The sequence below is a fragment of the Alosa pseudoharengus genome, unplaced genomic scaffold (genome assembly GCF_046254945.1).
Source record: "Alosa pseudoharengus isolate Yale_2024_CS ecotype anadromous, Long Island Sound unplaced genomic scaffold, YU_APseudo_1.1 YU_APseudo_1.1_scf_5, whole genome shotgun sequence".
In the NCBI taxonomy this organism is placed as follows: domain Eukaryota; kingdom Metazoa; phylum Chordata; class Actinopteri; order Clupeiformes; family Clupeidae; genus Alosa; species Alosa pseudoharengus.
This window is the reverse complement of record NW_027468837.1, coordinates 30,212,657-30,236,472: the sequence shown is the minus strand read 5'-3', so window position 1 is coordinate 30,236,472 and position 23,816 is coordinate 30,212,657. Positions and strand designations below refer to the sequence as shown.

The window sequence follows — 23,816 nt, the reverse complement described above, 5'->3', positions numbered from 1 at the left end:
CAGCCACTGAGGGGAGATTAGCGACTAATCTGTCGTTTGACGTGCATGCGCAAAATGCTCCACACACCAAGTAGGTTGGATGGATGGTGGATTACAAACCTGCTGGGTCTCTCTTCTCCTGTCATCAACACCTTCGAAGCCTACGTGCTCTGATGGAAATTCGTGAAGATCTGACTCGCCAGGACAGGCATAAGAGGAACACAACTGATTTCCAAACTGGATTTAAAAAGAGCGTGTTCTGTCAACTACACATCAATTCAATAGATAGGTAAATAAAAACCGACTTGCCTGACGTGAATTCATTAGGTAAATGCACAAATAAACGCAATGGATACCTTGCTGGTGATTTTTGTTCGTGTTGGAGCGATGTATTTTGAGGCTTGGCTCACATGGACAGCGTGGTGGTGACCTAAATATATGCTATAAAGGTTTGTTAAGCTTCTTGTCATGCATGCAATCTGTTGTTTAGATGTACATTGCAGATTCAGATTGTTTTTCTCTAAAAATTGTATTTACATATAGGTAGCCTAGATAATTGCTAAACTTTTATGGTGTGAATTTGATTTTTATCATTCAGTGTTATGAAAACAGGTTCTATATTTTCTGCACAGCTCCCTGGCCTAAACCTAATGAAATTTAATTTCAGGGGAATGTAACGACACATAACTACTCCATAGTTTTCAAACAACTCTTTCAGTTTCCAAGCGACAAAGTTTCTTAATTGCAGTTGTTGTGCTTTCCCGATGCCCCAGTTGGCATGTCTGGATGTCGGCTAGCCACTTTTCATTCATGTCACCAAATTAAGGGTTACGGTTCGGCAGGCCATGAAAAAGTGCGTATTTTGCACGTCATTACTCTGCTGTCATAGTAGACTATGCGTCTACAGGGCTGAGTACGACGAGGATGCAAGGATACATTTCCTCGAAGCGTGTTTGTGTGTGTGTGTGTGTGTGTGTTCGTGTTCGTGTTCGTGTGTGTGTTCGTGTGTGTGCGCGCGTGCGCGCCGATGTCTCATGTGCCACACACACCAGCCCTATTTTGTTGTTGTTAAGATCCTGATATCTTAAAATTATAATTTCTTTTGCCATGAAAACATTGCCATGTGTTGTCCTGTTGGAGATTAAAATTAATTTCTTCATCATTTAATCTTACGGAATTATAGTGCAGACCTAATCTAAATCTCTATGTTTTGTGTTTTAGATACCCAGAGGATGACTACACCATGAAAACACCATTCCTTTTATCTAAATGAGAGTGCCAGACAGAGGTTCAATTAAACAGGATGTAGTAGTCTATCCCTGAGAAGGAAAAGCATTCTGTTCATACTATAATCTACTGTCTGAACATAATACAGCTTCAGACTTCACACATCATGGGATTCTCTGTGATGATCCGTTAATAGCCTTTAATACATTGCTGACTCTATGATCACTCCCTCTGAGCTTTGGGTGTTGTTCAATACAGCACAGCTTCAATAACCATATATTTGGCGATCCACTGCCTCCTCTGGGTCCTTTAGAATGGAGCCTTTACCATTTTTTCAGCACCCAAAACACCATATGCTATCTGCCAGAACATAATAGGCATAGATGTGTTGTGTCCTTCACCTGTGAATGACCCTCTAACGTCGACAAGGTCCCTTGCTTGGGTCATGCCCATCAGCATAGGTCATTCTGAGAATGTCAAAGTGTGAGCTCATAGAGCTGAAGGATCTCACTTTGGTTGATGGCATCGAGTTGGCCCCCCCAACAGCCCCTCGGACGCCAAGGCAGGGTCGGGCAGCAGAGCGTCCGATTTTGGGTGCAGTGGTGCGGCTGGTGGGGGACAGCGTAAGGGTGGAGGAGCCACCCTGCCTCAGTGGACAGCCAGGAGAGGGTCATGACTTCCAGCCTTGCAGTCAAGCGCACCTCTCCTGGTGTGACGTGTGTGGAGAGTTTATCTGGGGCCTCTACAAACAGAGTGTACGCTGTGTCAGTGAGTAACTTTGCCAACCACATGCTGTTTTTTTTGTTTTAAAGACTCAAGATCAAAGCATGACTAATTGAATAATATGTCTAAAATTTGTGTGTATGCATTATATTACTGTATGAAGGCTAAGCATGAGGTGTTCTACAAAAAATGCGTAATTTGTTTACAAAAATTGTATCTGTTTATATTGTTAAGCTAAACACTGTCAAAACATTGTTGTACAACACACCTTGTATGACAACCCTCAATGACAAAGTTGCTATAGAAACTGCCATGTATGTGTGTTGCATGTATGATGCGAATGGTCAGTCATTCGTAAATATGAAGGTCAACTTTGTGTTAGCCTAATACCATGAAAGATCAGTTGTTGTTTGATGCAACCAAAGCAAAATATATCGTTCAGTATATAAATGAAAACACTTATACAGCAATAGATTATATATAGGCCTAATACATTTTATCTTCAAATGCTTTTGATTAGATAAGTCATTTTGGATAAATGTGGCAACTGTGTCACAGGTCAGTAAAACCTTTAATTATAACATTTGAACACTAGGGGTCACTGTAAACCATGTTTGACAATAGTCTGACTTGTACAGTAGGCCTATACTGAAGCCTAAACTGCTATATTCAACTTTGCACATATTGCCCAAAAACGACAACACAAAGTGGACTTGGCTAATGATTTTTAGATATTTCATTGAAGCCATCCTCTTTTCCTCACCCCATTCTGTTCCATTGACAGTTTCTTCTTCTTCTGTAGATTGCAAGTATACTTGTCATCATCGTTGCCAGCCCTTCATACAGCTGGACTGCTATCATAGCAGTGCCTTCTTTGACCAATCTGACCTCTTTGAGGAGACCATAGAAACAGACACAAACGTGGTAAGTATGATCTAGTGGACCATTTCTCAAATAGGCTATGTTGTTTTCCCTTTCTCTTTGTTCAGTGTGGAAAATGTATAGAAATATAAATGTTCTGCAGACATACACACTGTTGTTGAATGTTGATTTTGGAAGTGTCTGTTATCTCTCTCTTCCTCTGTCTCACTCATTCATCTTCCTTACAGCATCATGCATATTAGCCTGTCTCTGTATGACATAATTAAAGCTTGACTTGTGGGGGAGGGTTTCAGATTGACATGGTAACTTCTCTGGCCGTAGAGAGCGCTTTTCATATGCACCATATGCTCACCCAGATTTTATTACCTAGGCTATGTCTTGCGGCACTGTCAGCGCAGCATGGACTGCATGTAATTTATGGCAGGGCAGTGAGGAGAGGTTGCTAAGCAACCCCACAATAAGGCATCTGTTCATCTTTTATGCTCAGTTTGCACAAAAGCATCCTAAAACTAAGATGACCCCTTTCGAGGATCAGTGTTGCATATTTTTTGCCATAAAACGTCATACCACATTAAATGTAGTTCAAAACGTCACAGCACATTGAAGGGGATAATCCTTTGTTGTATCTGATAGGCTGTTTCGGTTATTTGTCCTGCCAGGCAGTGGGGCAGGGCATTTGTCAACCAATCAGCGTGTGATTATGCGTAGTTGATCCTTAATCAGTCAGCTAGGGGTGAAAGATGTGACTCATTTACCTATACCGGTATAACGGTATAACGATGCTGGCTAACATGACACGGCGCGCGGAATAACTTCTTAACGCACTAGTTTTTAGAAGTCATTTGCTGAGTCTATATGACGGATACAGTCAAAGTTTAGGCTGTGTAGCCTATAACGCCTTTTGTGTTGACTCATCAATGGTTACAGCGAAGACGTTCAACTGACTGCAGAAGCCTTTTTGGTCAGCCTATTCCGTTTTCCTCAATTGTCATCAGTCACCATGAGTGAAAGTAAGAAGACCAATTGCGCGGAACAAATTCCATCTTTTGAGAAGACATGGGGCAGCACAACCAGTAGCGGTTACTGCAGCGAGGATGATTCGGACGCGGAGCTGGAACACTTTTTCACTGCCCGCACGTCTTTTTTTCATAAACCAAATAGACAGGTGAGGGTAACTGACATAGCTTAAATGGGGAAAAAAACTCTTCATAGGCTGTTAAGATACACGACGATATAGCTCAATTAATTTGCCCATTGCTTATACTATTCTGGTATCGTTTTAAATTCTCTGAATTTTACATTAAATAGGCTTAGCGTGAATTTCACAGTGACAGAACAGAACAGCTGTTAATTGCATGGTGGGGGAGGTGTCTGGGGTCTGACTTCTGTGTAATTTAAATAATAAATGCACATGGTCACTTCAGGCCACCCTTACTGCTTAACTAGATTAGCCAGTAATGCTCAGATGGTCTGCCCCTGGGCTCTGGCTCTACTGCTTTGTCCTTTATCAAAAATCTCCCATTTGTTGTATTTCTGTGAGTGTAGGCTACTATACGGATTGCTTCAATGCCTTCTTTGATGTTTTGATCCCTTAATGGTTCAGTGCTTGTTTGAATGATCTTGAATAGTCTTAATCAGAGACACAAGGGGATTTAAGTCATTGCATAAAGTGATATAAGCACATTAATGACCATTCATGATTATTAATCATGATACACTGTTGTGTTTTGTATTGTGTTAAGTATTCACTTCACATGCAACTTCCATCATCAATCCCTGGCTGAGTGTAGTATTTTTACTTAGAACTGATTTCTGGTCAGGTCATGGACAGCTATGGTCTTGGGCAAGAATTACATACATTTTGAACTCTGTTTACATTGAACTTAATGTTCTATTCGTATGAATAATCCCAAATGTTACTGTCTTCCTTTGGGAATGGGTAGCAAGGATTGCTGCCACTTGGTGGAGTTTACCAGAACTGTCTCAGGAGCAGAGACTTCTGTGTCATATCACTTAAATCTATCGTTCCCAATTGGTTTTAGGATGAGCAGATTGACTGGGGAAAACAGGAACTGACTGCCAGTGAAATTCAGAAGAAGGTGAAGGAGTACAATGCTCAAATCAATGGCAACCTCTTCATGGTTCTTGTGAGTAAACACAGAAGTGGTCAACTTGGATACATTTAATCATTTTTGATTATTTTCAATAATAAACCCGGAATCAGTTGTGATGATATTAACTTTTACAGAAAGAAATTAAGCCTCAGACTTAGTAAGTAACTTGGAATAAGTACTTAAACACCACTATGGTGACATTATTTTATTAAGCCATTCTCTTTGTCGTGTTTAATTTGTTTTTAGAATCGAGATGGCTCGTACACAGGTTTTATTAAGGTCCAGTTTAAGCTGTCAAGGCCTGTGTCTTTACCGCCACCTCGCCGAAGCTGCTCCAGCCAGGATGGCTCTTGGCAGGAGAGCAAAGGAACAAAGCGTCGAACATCCTTCTATCTGCCGAAGGATGCAGCCAAGCACCTCCACATCAGTTCCCACACATGTGCCCGTGAGGTTATTGAAGCTCTGCTGAACAAGTTCACAGTGGTGGATAATCCCGCTAAATTCGCCCTGTTTGAACGCACGGAACGACAGAACCAAGGTGGGAACCATAGTGTTATCGTCATGGATACAAATTCACAATGATAATGGTTTAACACAATGAGCTTGGCTATTGATCAGTCAGATTGCTTTGAATGTGATGTAAGTCTTGCTATGTTTTTGTTCTTCATTGTATAATACCAGATCACTTTATTTAAAAAACATATCATTTTGGATTTCATGTCAGTTCTTAGTGGAGGAATGTGGTGTCAGTAGTTGGAGTCAATTTTAATATCAAAGGATATATAAAGCAGAAATGTTATGATTAAACAAAAACATATCTTTTTATTCCCCTCAGTCTACTTACGGAAACTAGCTGATGACGAATGCCCTCTTCAGTTGCGTTTGTGTGCGGGGCCCAGTGAGAAATCCCTGAGTCTGGTGATCAGAGAAAATGAGACTGGAGAGGTCAACGTGAGTTTACTTTACATCCAGCTCAATTTCACAGTAATGAACTATGTATTAGAATAAGCTCTCTTAAACCACATAAAACCACTGTTTTCTCCACAGTGGGATGCCTTTACGATGCCTGAGCTTCGCAATTTTCTGAGGATCCTTCAGCGAGAGGAGGAAGAGCACATACGTCAGATCGTCCGGCGGTACACATTGACCCGTGAGAGAATGAAGGAGGCACTAACCAACATCACAACACCAGGATGAACAAGGTGGCAGCGTATATCCCAGCATACGGAAGGCCTCCAGTGGTGTTGGCTGTGTGAAGCTGTCTGCCCCAAAAGACCGAGACTACGCATGAGTATAAAAACACGGTAGAATATTAGCAGAAGAGAGCAGAACAAGAGAAAAGACAGAAAGAGAAGACTGAACTAAGTAGGTGCATAATGCAAAGCCCTGTTGATGGTGGCTGATTGTATCAGGGAAGCTGTTGGAGTGGTGCTGGCTGCTGGAGGGACTATGTGCTGTTTGTTTTTTGTAAAAAGTGAATGTTAACAAAACAATTCACCACTTAGCACTGTGCTGGAAACTTCAGACCTGGAGAATTTTCACATTTCACAAAATGTGACAAATGCACTGTGGAACAAGATTAAATTGTTTAGATGACAGAATATTTAAATACATTTAGTTTAGGTTTATTTAATTTCCCTATTAATGTGATAATTATAATATTCTTTATATTATGATAAGCTATTATTTTGAGCTATAAGCTAGGATAATAAAACAATAGGTTTAATTCAGTGGTTCTTAAACTGGGGGTCGCCAAAAATGTGTGAGGGGTCGCGCGATGATTTGCAGTCTGAATTAAATATTTTTTTTCTAAAAGTTAGACCAACATGTTTAAGAACTTGGATATTGGGGAGCTATGTTTAGGCCTCCAATTCACAGTGTTTCCATAATGTTCCTTTGAAAGTGGATGTTCTGTTTACGCAAACGCCTCTTGCAATGATGAGCTTGAAGATGCTGTACTTAAACTTACCAGTGACAGAACACCATGCAGCCTTTTTTGCCACAGGAGCGCCAGATATGCATTGGATGAGTGCTAGTTATCCTTTGGAAAATAAAAAATCAGATTGTCAAAGGTTGCCATTGACATTAATGCATTTGGTGTTGACAGAGCCTACCTATAAGAGAAGACAATTTCTGCCTCCACAACATTTTCTAAAGTAAAAACACAAGAGGGGTCGTGAGACTTGACCAGTGTTTTTTTGGGGGGTCACCAGACAAAATATTTAAGAACCACCAGTTTAATTTATCAATTCACAATGGGATATTTAAAGAAATGACAAATGATTAGTTATTTTTTGTGTATTAAAATTAAGTATTTTTAAGATGACATTTTCAATTCAGTATTTGAAATAAAAGCTGTGATTAACATGCCGAGTTCATGCCTTGTTCTACCAAAGAGATCTTCAAGGTGTTGAAGTGTTTTTTAGTGGTGTGGCGGTGGGATAATAACTGTCTTCTGTGTATCTTGGCCATTTTTTTGTGTTTATTTATTTATTTGCATGTTGACATTGCATGAGATACAGACTTCCAAATGTGTTGCAAGTCAAGTCAAAAACGTGTTGGAACACAGAACCAAAATATGTAGGCCTACAAAAAATATATTGCTGCACAGTGAAGCTTGAATGTTTATTTATGACCAAAACAACCACAGAGCCTCATCCTTATGATTGGTCAGGAAATCATGCTAAGGGATACTGCTTCAAAAATACCTCAAACACATAATGGGCGATATACCTCAAACTCGGGCGAAGGCAACCCCTCCGCGGTGCGTCGGGGAGTTTTTTGCCCCTCGCTCTTGTCCATTAATTCCGTATAACAGGACACCTCGGCGGCCGTTATCCCTTACATAGCCTATATTTTATACTTTAGACCAAACTTTATGCTGTGCAAAAATGCGTTGCCTAGCCTACTCTCTAAGGGAAGGGGAAAGTAGGCCTAGTTTAGTGGCTCATTGAGATATGTGATTGTTGTATTTATTATCCTTGTATTAGGCCCTACACAAATGTAGTAGTCTAATACAGACTTCTATCTGTAATTTTTGTTTTGCTAGAATCATCCAGAAATAAAATACATGAATTAAGCTCTTGATAAAATATGTATGCAGCCAATGTAGGCTAATGAACATAACATAAACGGATATTGCGTAAAGATGATGTCAGCCCACATCCTGAGTTTTCCCTTCTGCACGGCTTGCTTGCAGTTGATAGCTAAATTGCGCACAGGAGACACTTTTAAACAGCATAGCCGTAATTGCAGCACTTTGGGGAATATCTTATGCGTGTTTGATAAAGGACATATCGATTATTCACTTCTGGTAAGTGTCAATGCTACACGGTGACGTTTCTGCTCATTCATTGGAGAAAAGATCTAGAACTCGCCATCCTATTTGGGATAGAATGCTAGTTGGCTTGATGGCTTCTTTGGTAGCCACCCGACTAGCTAGCTAACTAACGTTACAGCTAGCATGACAACAACCAAACGTTATGTTCATTACATTGTTGAGTAGCTTGTCAGCCTAGTAGCATTAGGTTGACTGCAGTCACACGCATGCCAGGTTTAAATGTAAGGTAAACAACATTGTAGCTATCAAGCTGGCTATAATCGTATGTTTGCTGTTTTCATTTATGTAATATTCCGACCGCCTCATACCCACTCTAGACACTACACATGTCAGCTAACCTGTTAGCCAATGGCTTCCTAGCACCAAGGCAGCAAGTCCTTAAGTATTTTTTCAACAACGATGTTATTCTCAAAGAGGAAGGACAAGCTTGCTAGTGTTCCATATTAACTAGCTATACTTACTTTTCCACAGGTTGACGTGGGAGATCAAGTAAACAAAAAATAAGTCCTTTAAGTTAATTGTCAACGCGTGTTGTCTTTAAGTTATGTTGGAGAAATGATATACTACTAGGGTATAAATTCCTAGCTGCTACATCTGTTACAGGTAACAGCAACAAATAGGCTATGAGCTGATCTTAAATACCCACCGCTGAATAAAAGAAAACCCTTTAACATCTGCTCCACGTCCAGCAACGTGGGCATGATTAGGCAGAGAAACTTGTTGACTTAGTTGACTGACTCAGCATGTAACGTTAGCATCAATGCAGAATCAAGTCTGTGCCTATGAAACGGCAGAAGTTATAAATAAAGCTACACATCGTAGCGTGGAAAACAACGTTTCAATTTGTTTGTGTGCGTGATTAATCTATGTTTGGACTAATTATATGTGTGACATGTTTTTCAGGTTCAAGTTCCTGAGAAAATACAAATAATTTCAACTGGTATTTTGGATCACATTTTGCCACTGAGTGCACACTGGCCAAAAAGATAATGTCCCGTTGTTGAAAATGGGAGGCAGCGGCTCCAAAACCAAAAGCTATTGGCCATTTTCTGGTTCTGGTGGTGGTGATGAACAAGCCAAAGAGGGAAATGATCAGTCATTGGCACGCCCGCGAAGTTTCAGGACTGCAACTCCCTTCGTGTTTACCAGACGAAGGTAAATATAGCCACAGGACTTGCTAAATAAAAACAAGTCACACCACATGACCCACCCACCAGTCCAGTGGAGTTGTGTTGCAGGTAGATTGAGTAAGAGTCTAATTCTCAGAACTGTCAATTCATGTTTTTGTAGTTTGTATTGACTCACGTTTGAGAGAGGTGTTTTAGCTTTGCAAATGTTTTCCTGTGTCTTCTTCCGCAATCCAGATATCTGCAGCTTAATGAGTTGATCATCTTTGACACACAACACATCCAGGTTGCCATGATGTATTCATTGTTAAGGTGTTATTAATGACTGATTGGTGTGTTCACCCAGCTCACTTTACTATGATGAGGACGGAGACCTGGCCCACGAATTTTATGAGGAAATCATGGTGACAAAAAATGGTCGGAAGAAGGCCAAGTTGAAACGGATTCAGAAGAACCTTATATCTCAGGTGTGGGGCCGTTCTGATTGTCTTTTTTTGAAGTGTGTCTTTGTTTTGGGGAAAGTCTGGTTTAAAATTACCATTGACTAGATCTCTGGAGAAACAGACTGAAATTTGTTTGTTTTATATCTGGGTAATAAAAAAACAAATGATCTTTTCCCAAATCTAAACTAAACCAAAATCTATCTCAACATTTCCTCTTCTCATTTCATGCCTCATTTCTTTTTTATGATTCCACTAACTACTGCTTCTCTGTCACCTCCCCTGACTTTTCACAGGGAATGGTCAAGCTGGATCACCCTTGCATCCACGCAGATTTTCCAGTGGTCATCTGTGAGGGTTGACGAAGGAGAAGACCTGCTACTGACCATGTAGATTTCACCCAATATCCCCCGTCCTCTTTGCTGAACCCCCGCCCCCACTGTGATAGACACTGGCAGTGGTCTTTCTACAGAAGAATAAGAAGAAGGAGGAGAAGAAGAAGAGGAGGAGGGACTCCTCCCTTTGACGTAGTTGGCTGATCTGGAGCCTGCGGAACTCTCTGCATGTGAACTGTGACAAGGGACAAAGCTATAGCTCTGGAATTCTGCTTATGGAGACCGAGGATCTGTGAACACTGATGGAGACCTGACTCCTCTATCCCTGCCATATCTTAGCTATATATTGTTAGGCAGTGTGTATGTTTGGTTTGTGAGTGTGTGATCATATGTCTGTGGAAATTATGTTGCATTGATTCACTTGAGATGAGTGCTATTCTACACATACCTTTATCCTTTCTATCTTGCTCTATCGAATGTCCTATAATGCTACATTATTTTTTGAAACGCTAAGAATGTATGGAATCATGTTTCGTTGTTTTCTTTGTTCTCATGTGGCCATTTCAATAGTGAGCGTTCTGTGCAAGGGATATGTTCTGCCAAAAAAAATCTTGTTAGCCTCTAAAGCAACTGCGGGATTTCTTTGGTCAGGGCTAAGTAACTTTGGTCAGAATACCTAAACATTTTTGATTGTGCATGTTTTCCCAAATTAAGTTGTTGCATCATCCTCTGAGTTTTCTGACAAAATAGACAATCCAGGTGTAACTGTGTGCTTGATAGGAAGTCACGTCAGAAATATTTTTTCTCTGGTCTTGGCAGCCACACGCACACATACAGACATGTAGAGAAGTCGCCATGAGACCACATGAGCAGTGTCACTGGTCTGTTAATATCTGTGTGTAATTTGGCAGAATTTTATTTATTGTACCAATTCTGTTTTGTGCTGCATTGAATTTGTTAAAAAAAGAACCCTTAAGACATGTTTCAGTATGTGTCTTCATTATTGCAGTGGGTGGAGATTCATTACATGCTTCTTACGGACAGGTGCAAGACATATATGAAGTCCAATCAGCTCATTCTGGCACACATGCACCCTATTACGTTTCACCAATGCTAACAGCAAGCAGGAATATATGTTCAGAAGTAAACTTGCACTTGCATTTGCACTTGCATGAATGGTAAGGAATTGTAATTAAACGAACCTGACCGCTGCATTGGTAAAACATATCTGAAGGTCTTGTAAGTATTTCCTTGCTGTACCTTCTCAAACCACTAGGGGTCCATGAGCCACAAACTTTCATTTAATGTATCAAAGGCCCAATCTTGCAGGTCAGTTTTCAATAGTTTTTTAGTATCGGTAATCATATGCATCTTTCCACTCTATTTATCAGTCTCATACACCTGTGAGACAGACGGCAAGACGGGCTTTGTCCTGAAAGCATTCTTGTCCTCTTTCTGCATGTTTGCCAAGTTTGATCCTCTTCCATTTTAGAGTTCTAATTTGTCTTGTCTGCCAAGGGCATCGTACATTCTCACTGTTATCCCACTCTGTCAGCTTTAGGGCTGAAATGAATACCCTATTTTGTACTCTATCCATTCCTTATTGTGTGGACTGACCAAGAAAAAAACATAAAGAATAGTGTCTATACCGGAACATTCAGGGAGCCCTAAACTTGACCCTCTCTCTGAAGATAAGATATCGACCTTGAGAATTAGTGGCATTGGTGACACAAACTCCACTTTGCTGCACTTCCGTTTGCCTCTCAGAGACCTGTTTACATTAGTGTTCTCCCTTGGCTCCTACCCACTGAATTTCCGTGCTTTTGAATGGCAGGAGTGAGAAGGGAAATTATCTCCCCTGGGGCCCTGAGGAGAAGATGAGTGTTTCTAATCTTCTAATCTCAACCAGATGGGCCTGTGTCTGGTTATTTGTGTGGAATGTTTTTTTGGGCTCTCTTACTTCATGCACTAGTAGCCTTGTCAAAATAGATGTGGAATTGAGATAAAGTTTTAATCAAGTGCGTTTATTGTACCTGGTGTAGACTCTGTGTATAGTATACATGATCACAATGTTCTGCACCATGTAATCACTTTCATGCGTCACAGTACAGGAGCAGGAAAGTGCCAGACATCACTTTTGCGAAAAGGAGAATACAAGCATTGTCAAGTAATACAAATTTAATGTGTTGAAAATCACACAACCAGTGATCACATAGACTGGATTATTTTCAGGAAAATGGTTGAATGTTGTGGAATTCCAATTGCATTTGCACATCCCATGAGTAAGTATATAAAAGTCTACTACTGCAGAAGTATACGTAACTTCATGAAAAATAGATGTCTCCAAGCAGGAGTGTCATCATGAAAGCACTACCACATTGTGTGGTAATTTAGTCTAATCAAGGAGTGTTCGTCTGATGACTTGCAGATGGCCTGATGTTATCTCGGTCTCTCTACTGTCTTTGAACTCTATGGTCCCTCCACATTTCAGATTGAAGATGGTACATAATAGATCAGAAAATCAGCAATGTACACAAGGCAAAAGTGCTCATACAAGTCTTTTTATGTCTGACTCAGCAAACAAAGCAACACAGAAAGAAAATTCCATGAATGTTCCAAAAACGTTGGGAAAGAGTTTGACCTTGATCTGTCATGCCTGTGAACACTGAGCTATGTAGCCCTAGAGCTGACATGCTGTTGCCCTATCACAGCAGTCCCTGAAATGTTCCTGTTCTTTGTGGAGCCTCTTCCTGTCCCCCCACTGTGTGATGGTCCGGATGTGCGCAGACTAAAGGGCACTAAAGTGCTCCCCAAGAGAGGATGTCACTGACGTCCAGATCCTTATGGAAAACAACCCCTCTCGTCATGGAACACAGTGTTGTCCATTGACAAGGTCTGTACAGTGTTTTTTTGGTGTTTTTCTTTGTATGCCGAAAATCCCTGTGTGCCTTTGTGTGTGTATGTGTGTACATGGAAGTTGGGATATTTCATACGTCCTCCATGGGAAAGAGCTTGTTTTTACTGTTATTGTCAAGCTCAAAAGATTGAGATATTATGACCCATAAGCCTCAACTCTTTATTGCATTCTCCTGGTGTTTGTTCTTGGGGATGTTGTAAGACAACAACTGCCAAAGCCACGCCACACCGTTATGTGCTTACTTGGTCATAGAGAAAGGTGAGGTTGAGCTCAAAGGTCATATGCTGTGTGCACAGTGCTCTCTCTCTCTCAGATGGACTCAGCGTCACAGGGAGGGCCAGGAGGCCAAGTGAGGTTGCAATACAACTGCTATGGCAGTTATCATCTTTCCCACTGTATTGATGGAGAAGCCCTAATACTGCACATGCATGATGTGGATAAGAAGTGTATTCTGTATTACTTGGGGGGGGGGGGGGGCAGTTAAGATAATGTATTGACATGTCATTTTATGTATCTATGTGCTTCAACACCTCTGTCCATGCAGATAGGCCTAAACAGAAGCTTGTTGATCAAAACAGAATAATGTATTTAATTTACTTACTTCTACTACAGGCAATTAATTCATTACAAGAGGGCATGACAAAAATATTTATTGCCGTGATTTGAGTGACATCGTTCACAGAATGGATTCAGAATGGATTTACATCATTAACTTTTGAGCTTGGTTCCTGCATTTGGCATTGTTAGTGTTACTTACACAAATCCTCATTGACCCTATGTGAACTACAGTGATGCCCTTGAACCTTGGCCCATACCAGTGGCCACCACTGGCCCGTGTGCAGCCTGCACTGTGCGTGTCGAGCTGTACAATAGGAGCCTGGGGGCTGTTTAAGACACAAAGCATAGAGCTCGCTATCCTCATGAAGGAAAAAAAAACAAAAAACAAAGGGAGCCTCAAGTTTCACTTAACCCCAGACAGACACAAGAGACCCTCACAACACTTACTCATGCTCGTCACACTCTCAAGAAGACAGGGGGGAATCGATGTCAGTCTGCTGTTGTAATCGTTTAGCGCCGAGCGTCCACAGCGTGGACAGCACGGCTGTCCTTCAAAAGTCGTCATTGTCAGTTACACATACAAGGTTCAGAGTTTCCACAGAGAGCAGCAAACAGCAGCAACTCACATGGCTACTCATCCGTCAGCATGGCAGGAAGACATTGTGCAGATGGGAGGTGAAAGAGGTGTGGGCTCTCTCCAGCGCTGATAAGTGTAGACTTTGGAGTTTACAGAAAGCATTAGGGAAAGGTGCGTGTACTACAAGCAGTGCCTCCTGAGAAGAGGATTCACGACTTGTACACTTGCTGAAGACAAGAGCAGACAGGTCCTTGTTCTGGTGAGTGTCTGGCATGTGTTAGCAAGCTGATTCTGAAAAGCATTCCTTTACCTGTATGCTTTCTGAAGGTCCTCTTGTAGACAAAATAACAGATAATTTCTTCAGGTGCATTTCCTGATAATTACTTAGCTCTTAATTCTATATCTTCTTATTTCTATATGTTTCCATTTCTGTTAAACATAATAATGTGTACTTACACAGAACATACTTACACATTTACCAGTTGTTTTTTGAAGACCCTGAAGGAGTAAGACAGTCTTTCATTTGTATATTTTAAGGCATTCCTTACAATTACCTGTTTCCTCCTTTAAATACTCAACCACTTTGAAGTTTCTCTGCGCTCTGTGTTTTCTAACAGCCAACCTTATTTCAAAGCAATCCTGTATACCTTAAGCTGTGTGGGTGGCATGTTACCCCAGGCATGCAACCTACCTCTCTACTACAGAAAACCATTGACAGTCACTCCAATATTTAGATGACCCGCCTGTGGCAATTCACATGGGTGTTTTTGAAAACTGTATTAGTAATGTGGCAAAACCTCAATCAGTGATGTGTTAACTCGATAATGGAAAGAGAGAAATGTGTTTGAATTTGAGTGTCATTCAGTGAAGGGTGTAAAAACGTATCTTCCTCTTTTTTGGCTAAGCTGACAGGACCGCTTGGTGCACTTATGATGAGTCAATAACACAGATAAAAGTTATAAGGAAATAGGTGGCCAGGAATTTCAGGTAAACATTTGAGTCACAGTACCTTTGACAACTGAACTTTTACTTTCTTAAATGGGTAGTTCCTGCATCCTGTGTATGACTGTATTGCCATACAGGATGGATATATGTGCAATACTGAATCATCACTGCAGACTGCACAGTCTCGTGTCAGTATCAGGCACATAAAAGCTTTTTGAAGCGAGTTTTCCATCTTTGCATATAAAGTGCATGAAAGCAACCAGGCATCACAAGTAACACCAGCCAGGCATGGTATTTTAAGTTGATGTATTTGAAATACGTAATTACTTTAGTGTATTTTGTCATTTATATTTTGCAGGATTGGAAAAAAACAAATGTAGTTTGTAGCAAAATACTTTGAGGGATTGTATTTAGAGTATATCAAATACTTAAATATTTAAGAAAAATCTGTCATATTTTTCTCCAATAAGCCAAATTTCATCACTTAGTTCAATATACGGTTACACTTTTCTTGACACTGTCATGAATGTGTCATGAACAAGTCATAAACGTTTATGACATAACTCTTAAGTGTCATTCGGTTTTTGTCATAACAAGTTAGGGTTAGGGTTAAGGTTAGAGTTAGGGTTAGGATTAGGGTTTGAGGTTAGGGTTCATGTGTCATTACAGTGTCATGTGTTCATGACAGTGTCATGTCACGCTTATGTTGATACTGCCAAGTAAAGTTACCCAATACCTATAACCATGCAATAGGCTATGCTTATCATAGTCATTTGATAGCTTTTTGGGCCCCCACCATCGATTTCAAGGGAGCGCTGCCACCTTCGACTTCAAGGCACCTAATCTTAACCCTAACCCTAACTCTCAATTTCCTAACCCTAACCCATGAATAACCCACGCCTTCCAGGCAGCGCTGCCTTGAAGTCAATGATGAGGGCCCAAAAGACCATAGATCATCATAGTCGGGATCACCATGGGGAGAACATTAGGATTTGGACCCCATGACCTTGAGTCCCTAATAGCTGATGTTAATTTTCACTACAGGACAGTATTAAAACCACTTAGTCTAATGGATTTGACATGAGGATGAGAAGAGTTATCTCCACCAAGTTAATTAATTAATGACACCTAACATTATGTTATTCTGTTTGTCCCCCATGTTGCCAGACATGTATGTAGGCAATAGCCATGCATTTATAGCACAAAAAGGAAAATGCAGATTAAAAAGAGGCCAACCTGTTCAATTTGTTGTAGGCCTACTTTCATTGGTTACGGAAAATTATGGTGATAGTTCCCTTCATTTCACTGTTGCAAAGCCTTGTTGTCAGTTCAATCGTGGTTTAGGCTACATGGGGTCATTACATTTTTACATTTACATTAAAAAAATTTTTTACCAGATTTACTTCATAGGAGCGCCAATGTACAGACTTTATAACCCCCTGTCAGCCAATGAGAAAATAGTATTTCTTATCTCATCGGGGATTCAATAATATGCTTTGCAGTTTATTTTAAAAGTTGGTTGTGTGTGTATTTTTGTATTTTCAAATTACTAATTAGGCTAGGCCTACTTGTATTTAAATGAAATACATTTTTCACATCAGCATTTGTATTTTGTTAAATTTAATGAGCCAGTATTTTGCAGTTTGTAACAAAATAGTTTTTGGTGTATTTGTGCCTACCTCTGCCACCAGCCGTAGGCCTCCTCCACGTTCCATAACAAACGTTTGTTGAAAAAACAATAAACACAATATCGTGATGGCTAGCGACCAGGCGCGGTAAATGTAAATGTGCCTCTTTGCTTTTGACAGAAATGAAATACGACCTTGTCGTCGTAGAATTGGAAGCTCCATTAGTCCAAAATTCCCTCACGGGATCAAAAGAGTATATTATACTAACTATACTAAAATGCGTAAGCGACTCTCTCCTCCCCAAGAGCGAAATGGTGGAAGATACAAACTCTGTGACAAAAAGGGGGTGATGAAGACTACAGGGATGCTGTTGGATTAATTATTCACGTAGTCCATCTCTACAATAATCAGGGAAAGCTTCCTTAATGAAAAGAAAATCCTCTTAGCGTCACTTTCAATTCGCGCCAATGCTTATTTTTTACTTAGTAAAAGGGAAAAAGTCAACGCGCCCCCTCCACTTTTGAAATGGGCGAATATTCTAACATTGAACCAGTCTAGAGAAGGCTCCCTCGGCACGATTTAGTCAGCAATTCAGTTCACCGTGAGCAAGGAAGTGTACTGGCAAGGATTTGAGACCCCAAAACTGTTGTGTAAATCGGTCTTAGAAAATGGGGACTCGGGAAGAGAGTTTATCGGTTCTAAAGGATAAGTTTTTAGTGGAGTGGAACATTGATGTTACGTTGTGATCGATGTGGAGCCACGGTGGAAGCCGGTGTCCCGAGTTGGAATATTTCCCAGGTCAGTCTTTTGATGAAGAACTGAACTATGCCTAATGTATTTATCTCTGAAACTGACCACAGTTTTCCCACCTTCAATTGCCGAGGTAGCTACAATGTAGCTGTGCACTGAATTCTAAGAAAGTTCGTGTGGTAACTTAGTAGCCTACATACTTTCTGTTGCTTTCACGGCGACTAGCACACACTCGTGTTTACCTGGGACTTCACTGGGCAGTTCTACCGAGACGCAGGCTTTCTTTGACCTCACCTGGGAATGCATTTTGTGTGGACTATGCACTACACACCTGCCTGCTGTAGTTAACTTTTTATGTATGACTGATTTTAGTCCAGTTCAGTTTCCTGTTGTGCAAAGGTTTCTGGGCAATGAGGATGTGGTCATAGCTGGTTAATGTGAGGTTTATGTCATAACACGCAAACGTCATATACGCTTTAATTTGTACAGTTTAACCCCCCCCCCCCCCCCCCCTTTCTCTGCAGGGCATAGATAGTGGTGTCCAGGGACGGGGTGAAAGGTCATGCCTCACTTACTTGGGTTCCAGTCTGGCCAGGAGCTAGGGCTGAAGCTTCTGGTCTGGATTTCCCTCTGGGATTTCCTCTGTTCACATGAGCTGAAGACGACGAGATGGCCTCTCTATTCCCAGAAGCCCCTGATCCTGGCCTGGAATGCTCCCACTGAGGACTGCACCCCTCGGCATGGCGTCCGCTTCCAGCTGGACCAGTTTGACATTGTAGCGTCACCCAACGAGGGCTTTGTCCGCCAGAACCTTACCATCTTCTACAAAGACCGCCTGGGGCGGTATCCATACTATGAGCGCAACCGGGAGCCTGTAAACGGTGGCATCCCACAGAGTGCCAGCCTCACTCAGCACCTGGAGAAGATGCCCGATGATGTGGGCTACTACATACGGGACCCCACAGCAAAAGGTCTTGCTGTCATTGACTGGGAGGAGTGGCGTCCTCTTTGGATCCGTAACTGGGAGGCCAAGGATGTGTACCGAGAACACTCACGACGCCTGGTGGCCCAGAAGAACCCAATTTGGTCATCAGACCAGGTGGCCAAAGTGGCTCAGCAGGAATTCGAGTTGTCGGCTCGCAAGTTCATGCTGGAGACCCTACGGACGGCCAAGAGTTTGCGTCCTGGACAGCTGTGGGGCTTCTATCTCTTTCCCGACTGCTATAACCACGACTACCGCAGCGGGCTGGAGAACTATACGGGCCGCTGTCCAGATGTGGAGATGGCACGCAATGAGCAGCTACAGTGGCTGTGGACGGAGAGCACGGCACTATTCCCCTCCATCTACGTGGCCCCAGCGCTCCGCTCCACACTCTCTGGACGCCAGTTCGTCCGTAACAGGGTTAAGGAGGGCATGCGGCTGGCATCGACGGGCAATGGGACGGCGAGACCTGTCTTTGTGTACACACGACCCACCTATGCCAACGAGCTGACGCTGCTAACAGAGGTGAGAAGGGAACACTTGCTGCCAATAGGTTTACCACTAGCACAGGATTCAGTGTACTATAAAGTTCAACTTTAAGTTTTCTCTTGGAAGGTCAGATCTAATAATAAAGTATTTATCTAATTTACTGCCATGTTAAGCTGATACAAGCATTCCTGGGGAGAACTCATGCAAGAGAGCTGTCATCAATAAATCCTCTTCAGTATATCGATATCCAAAGGAGGTCTTCCTATTAAATATTTATACTTATGGTATTTGGCAGATGCTTTTGTGAAAAGTCAACATTTTGTCCAAAATGTACATATTTAATCTATTTCCTTGAGTGATTTTCCTGCTCAAAAGTTATCCATTGGCTTTGGATTTTGCCTCCTGAAATCTGCAGCTGTTTTACCAATTGCTCAACCCCTGTGCTGATTCATGGAGCTGGTATGGCTGTGAGCAGTCCACGAAGCCTCTAGTAATCAATTGTGGTCAGTGTGCTTGTGGAGCAGCAGATTATGTAGCTGCTGCTGCTGCAAGTTGAGTTATATATGCACATGATCACCAACACACTCTAGAGGCACCAGGAGATCCCTCCTCCGCATTATCTATGACCCAGCGAGCACTCTGGGTAATTCCGGGCTCATAAAAGTGATATTTGTAGCAAGTGAAAACCCTGAATGAGCTTCATTTCTGTCCTGTCAGTGACTCTGGAGTTGGAATTATGCTCCCAAGCAGTGACCCCTCAGCTGTGAAAGAGAGGAGCTCAATTATTCATATTTCAGAAGCTGGGTGTTGTGGCATATTTTTCCTGGCAGTGGTGAGAAGAGGCTCCCTATGGAACATCAGGAGCAAACAGCAATGAACAGACTGACATGTCAGGGCTAAAAATAGAACACATGCTCACACACTCACACACACACACATACATGCCTCACATGTGGCAGTAACAAAGAGACTGTGTTTTCACAGTTTTAATCAGGAGTTTCTGGTTTCAAGAATAAATATCAGACCCAAAGATGACTTCCGATAATATTTGTGTAGACTTTCCCACTAAAACAAACAGTTTTATGGAGAATAGAAGTTGTAAAAAAAGAACCAACCAGCTGCTGCGTTTAAACATTAGTAGTTCATTGGAAATATAATCCGGCGTGTATGTATGTGTGTGAGTCGTTTCTGTTCTGGAGTGGGTAGGAAGACTCCCTCCTGAGAACAATGCAGAACTTTTCAGAGAAGTAAAGAGGAATACTGCCCCCCCCCCCCCCCCATTCAGCTGTTTAATTGTTCCTGCAGCTGGGCCTCCATGGGTTTGGCATAAGTCTCTGGGGGGGTTGAAATGAGGTGAGGAGAATGACTGAAGCTGCAGATGTGTACATTAGGAGGGAAGGAGTCGGTGAATCGACATTATCAGTGGTGAGATATGTGAAGTTTCTTAAAACTGTTCTTAAAACTGTTTGCCAATTTGGAGAACTGAATACAGGATGGTAACCCACAGGATTATCTATGTGGATTACATTGAAATTGTAAAAACATGGTATGGAAAACACTGACATTTACAAATATAAGTATACCAAATAAACTACTCAAAGGTAATGAGTCAGCACACAAAAAAAGAAATGAATGGTAGCAGTTGGGTCTTCCTGATCTGAGTGTTTGTGAGAGCCATTGGTCTTGTTTCTGGGAATTTTGGATGAGCATGAAAGTGTGAATAGAAATTTTCAGAGAGAGAGAGAGAGGCCTAGAAGTGGGCTAGAGGAGACGTATCTGTTGAGCTGTGAGGATAAATGAGGTGCTGCCAAGTACCCAGTTCGTCACTGTTTACTTTCCCATCTGACTGCTTCTCACGCAGACGCTGTGAGAGATATATAGTATAGTTTTTTTTTAAGATATTCAAAATTCCTTGTGCCTTTAGGGATGAAGAGAATGATATGATGATGACCAGTTCACATCAGACATTTTTGTCCAATGTGTAAAAAGTTTATCATCTATGAGAAGACGAGGTGTGGCTGACTTACCGGGGGCGTGAACAAGAATGTTGAAACTTTCCTGGGTGGGTCAAAAATCTTAGCAAATCTGGATTACATTTTATGTGTGTGTTTTACTTTTTGTTTCAGAATGACCTGATCTCCACTGTTGGGGAGAGCGTAGCTTTGGGGGCAGCAGGAGTTATCCTCTGGGGCGATGCCACCTACGCCAGCAGCAACGTAAGACACTCCATCACTCTTGTGCTAATTGGGCATCATGGGATGTCAGTCAGGCTCTCAACTCTGAATATTTCCAGTCCCCAGATGCCTTGGGTCATGGGCGTATACATATCTCATAACTTTTCACTTAAATAGTAGAGACGTCATAGCCATTCATTTTAACCCAATTACAGTGTCTTAAATCTTAAAGGCTTTACAGCTAGTCTCGATAATGTATTGGCAATCATGAAAAAAATGTTTCTGGATTTTGTGGCACTTCAATTTAAGGAAATTCCACATAAATATGTTGTACACTTTGAGCAAATTTTTGTCTCTCTCTCTCTAGGCCAGCTGCTCCAGGCTTAACGTGTACTTGCGTGGTCCACTGGGTCGCTACCTTCTCAACGTGTCCACGGCGGCAGAGCAGTGCAGCAAGGCTCTGTGCGGGTGGCGCGGCCGCTGCCTGCGCAGGAACGCGGAGACGGACGCCTACCTGCACCTCAACCCGCTGACCCACAGCATCCAGGAGCAGGGCGGCCGGCTGCACGTGCGGGGCCAGCTTGGGACACAGGACCAGCTGAGGCTGCGGGAGAGCTTCCAGTGTCAGTGCTACACGGGCCACCGAGGAGAGGACTGCTCGCAGAAGGAGCCTGGACGCAACCACGCCGCCTCAGTCTGGCGTGTCTGGCTCCCCAGTTTCATGCTCCCACTCGTACTGCTGACACTGCTGCATTGAGACCTGTGGCTGAGTTTGGGGAGACGTGCGAAGGATGGTTGGCCCAGAGGGCCCAGGCTAAGAGCGGCTGATCCCTTTATAAAGTCAGAGTTAAAGGGAGAGGGAGAGCGCCATAGTGCGCCTAACCACATGTGACTCTGGAGTCATTCCAACCCAAAGATCTGATCACCCAAAGGATGGATATACCTTGTGAAAATCTGTGTGTGTGTATGTGCAATTATTACATTATTTAATGGTCATTTAGTCTAGCTATTTAGTCACTAAACTAATAGTTTAGTGAGTAAAATATGTGGTGATAGTGAGTGAGTGTTTGTGTGCCTGTGTGCCTTTTGTTTCAGGATGTTTTTGTGACTAGGAAAAAAAAATCCTCTTTTGGGGATATTCATCTGTCCCCTCATCTTCATCCTATTCCTCATTTCCCTCACATTCAGATGAGCTACAGAGTGAGACATCTCTAAATGCATCAGACTTGTGAAACCCCTTCACATGTAGGAGTGGCCTCAGGCACAGGAGTCTAAACCTCAACATTATACCAAAAGGGCACTACGCAGGAGAGAGGCTTCCATCCAAAGGTGGCATAGAGCCCTCTCCTTTTTGTTCACTGAAAGAAATGTCTGACAGATAGGTTTAATCTGTGCAGTGCACAGTATACTGGTGAGGGAATATGTTGTATGTATTTGTTAACAATTGTTTTGAACAATATCTCTGAGCAGACCTCTTTGTGCAACTTTTCATCTTTGTGGAGAGAATGTCCAGCAGCAGTGACCTTAGATCACTGATTTTCACACAGTATTCCGGTGTCTTTATTTTGAAAGACACAAAAAGGATAACACATTTGGAAAACACTCACTGATGTGGTCCAATACAGGATAAGTCTACGTATGAGAATAGTAGTTAGTAGAAAATTCACATATAGCCTAATGTAAAAGTACAAATAACTAATATACAGTAAACCTCCACTGCTGTGTTAACTTGCCTTCAAGTTAGTCATGGTGCCTTGATAATCGCAATTGCAACATTTACCTTGATTAAACAGGGATAACTTTGTTGTGTGCTTTTAAACTAAACAGGTTATGCAGGTATCCTGCATTTATATGCTTCAGATCACTAAAAATTGTTTTTCACACCAGTGTACTGCTTAGCTGTAGTACTTAAAATGAGGAATATCACCCAGACACGAGTATGCATACCCCTTTCGGTTTAAGATTACTTTTTCACTTAACATCCAGTATAAACACTGGAAGTCTTATGTGCAATCACAACTTACTGTTACATACAAGTTCAACACAAGTCATTACCTCTTTCACAATCTGTCATAACACAGAATATTCTTTTTGTGTTTTTTTCTCCTTAAATATTTACTATAAAAACTTGATATTCAGCACACTTTTATTGTTCTGGTTCATTATGATGAGATCATGCCGTTGGGTTTTTATTACCTTCCAATGGAAGACTTATGTTTCGTAGACTTGACTTTGTAGATTTGATCAGATGTGATTGTGTTGATATTCCACCACCACAGTGCTTTTGTGTCGTTGCCAAGCAGCAAAATGTATTCTGTGTCTTCACCTTGGAGCCTTCTCTGGTGTGTTTAAATTGAACAAAATAAATGTTTATCTTGATGGTGTTTATAGTAAGGTCTATTGCCTATCTTTGGAAAGTGAGTAAGTATGAGTTAATGTACATTTGCGTTTTGGTCAAGTTGGCAGTCAGATTGACTTTCAGTAATTTACATGAATTTCATCCTATAATATGGCAAGTCGCAAGCTCTTAATAGCCTGAACTGACCCAACGTTTACTTGTTTAATGCCAACCTGAATGATAATGCATTTTAGCTACACTCAGCATTATCCAGACAGAAGTAAGAAAGAA

The 23,816-nt window shown here is 41.7% G+C and overlaps 3 protein-coding genes and 1 long non-coding RNA gene across 5 annotated transcripts; 3 read left to right on the top strand and 1 right to left on the bottom strand.

The window, feature by feature from the left end:
- The first annotated feature begins 1,678 nt into the window (after positions 1 to 1,678).
- rassf1 (Ras association domain family member 1) lies at positions 1,679 to 6,486 on the top strand. Its single transcript, XM_076268245.1, has 6 exons — positions 1,679 to 1,974; positions 2,732 to 2,853; positions 4,854 to 4,958; positions 5,172 to 5,463; positions 5,761 to 5,876; positions 5,973 to 6,486. Exons 1-6 carry the CDS (start codon positions 1,680 to 1,682, stop codon positions 6,120 to 6,122), a joined length of 1,080 nt encoding a protein of 359 aa, XP_076124360.1. The 5' UTR covers position 1,679; the 3' UTR covers positions 6,123 to 6,486.
- On the bottom strand, positions 5,343 to 8,942 carry LOC143104261 (uncharacterized). Its single transcript, XR_012983034.1, has 5 exons — positions 8,727 to 8,942; positions 6,895 to 6,966; positions 6,101 to 6,187; positions 5,770 to 5,840; positions 5,343 to 5,432 (listed from the first exon to the last, which is right to left on the bottom strand). It is a non-coding gene; the product is annotated as an uncharacterized LOC143104261 (long non-coding RNA).
- tusc2b (tumor suppressor 2, mitochondrial calcium regulator b) lies at positions 8,102 to 11,147 on the top strand. The gene is made up of 4 exons (XM_076268243.1): positions 8,102 to 8,238; positions 9,169 to 9,420; positions 9,739 to 9,859; positions 10,129 to 11,147. Exons 2-4 carry the CDS (start codon positions 9,272 to 9,274, stop codon positions 10,192 to 10,194), a joined length of 336 nt encoding a protein of 111 aa, XP_076124358.1. The 5' UTR covers positions 8,102 to 8,238; positions 9,169 to 9,271; the 3' UTR covers positions 10,195 to 11,147.
- A 2,600-nt stretch (positions 11,148 to 13,747) lies between these two features.
- Positions 13,748 to 23,577, top strand: hyal2b (hyaluronidase 2b). Of its 2 annotated transcripts, none has more exons than XM_076268923.1 (4): positions 13,748 to 14,478; positions 18,067 to 19,049; positions 21,140 to 21,229; positions 21,555 to 23,577. In XM_076268923.1, exons 2-4 carry the CDS (start codon positions 18,105 to 18,107, stop codon positions 21,942 to 21,944), a joined length of 1,425 nt encoding a protein of 474 aa, XP_076125038.1. In that variant the 5' UTR covers positions 13,748 to 14,478; positions 18,067 to 18,104; the 3' UTR covers positions 21,945 to 23,577. The 2 variants fall into 2 exon arrangements, with proteins under 2 accessions (XP_076125038.1, XP_076125037.1); XM_076268922.1 differs by lacking the exon at positions 13,748 to 14,478 and adding an exon at positions 17,318 to 17,590.
- Positions 23,578 to 23,816: the final 239 nt, after the last annotated feature.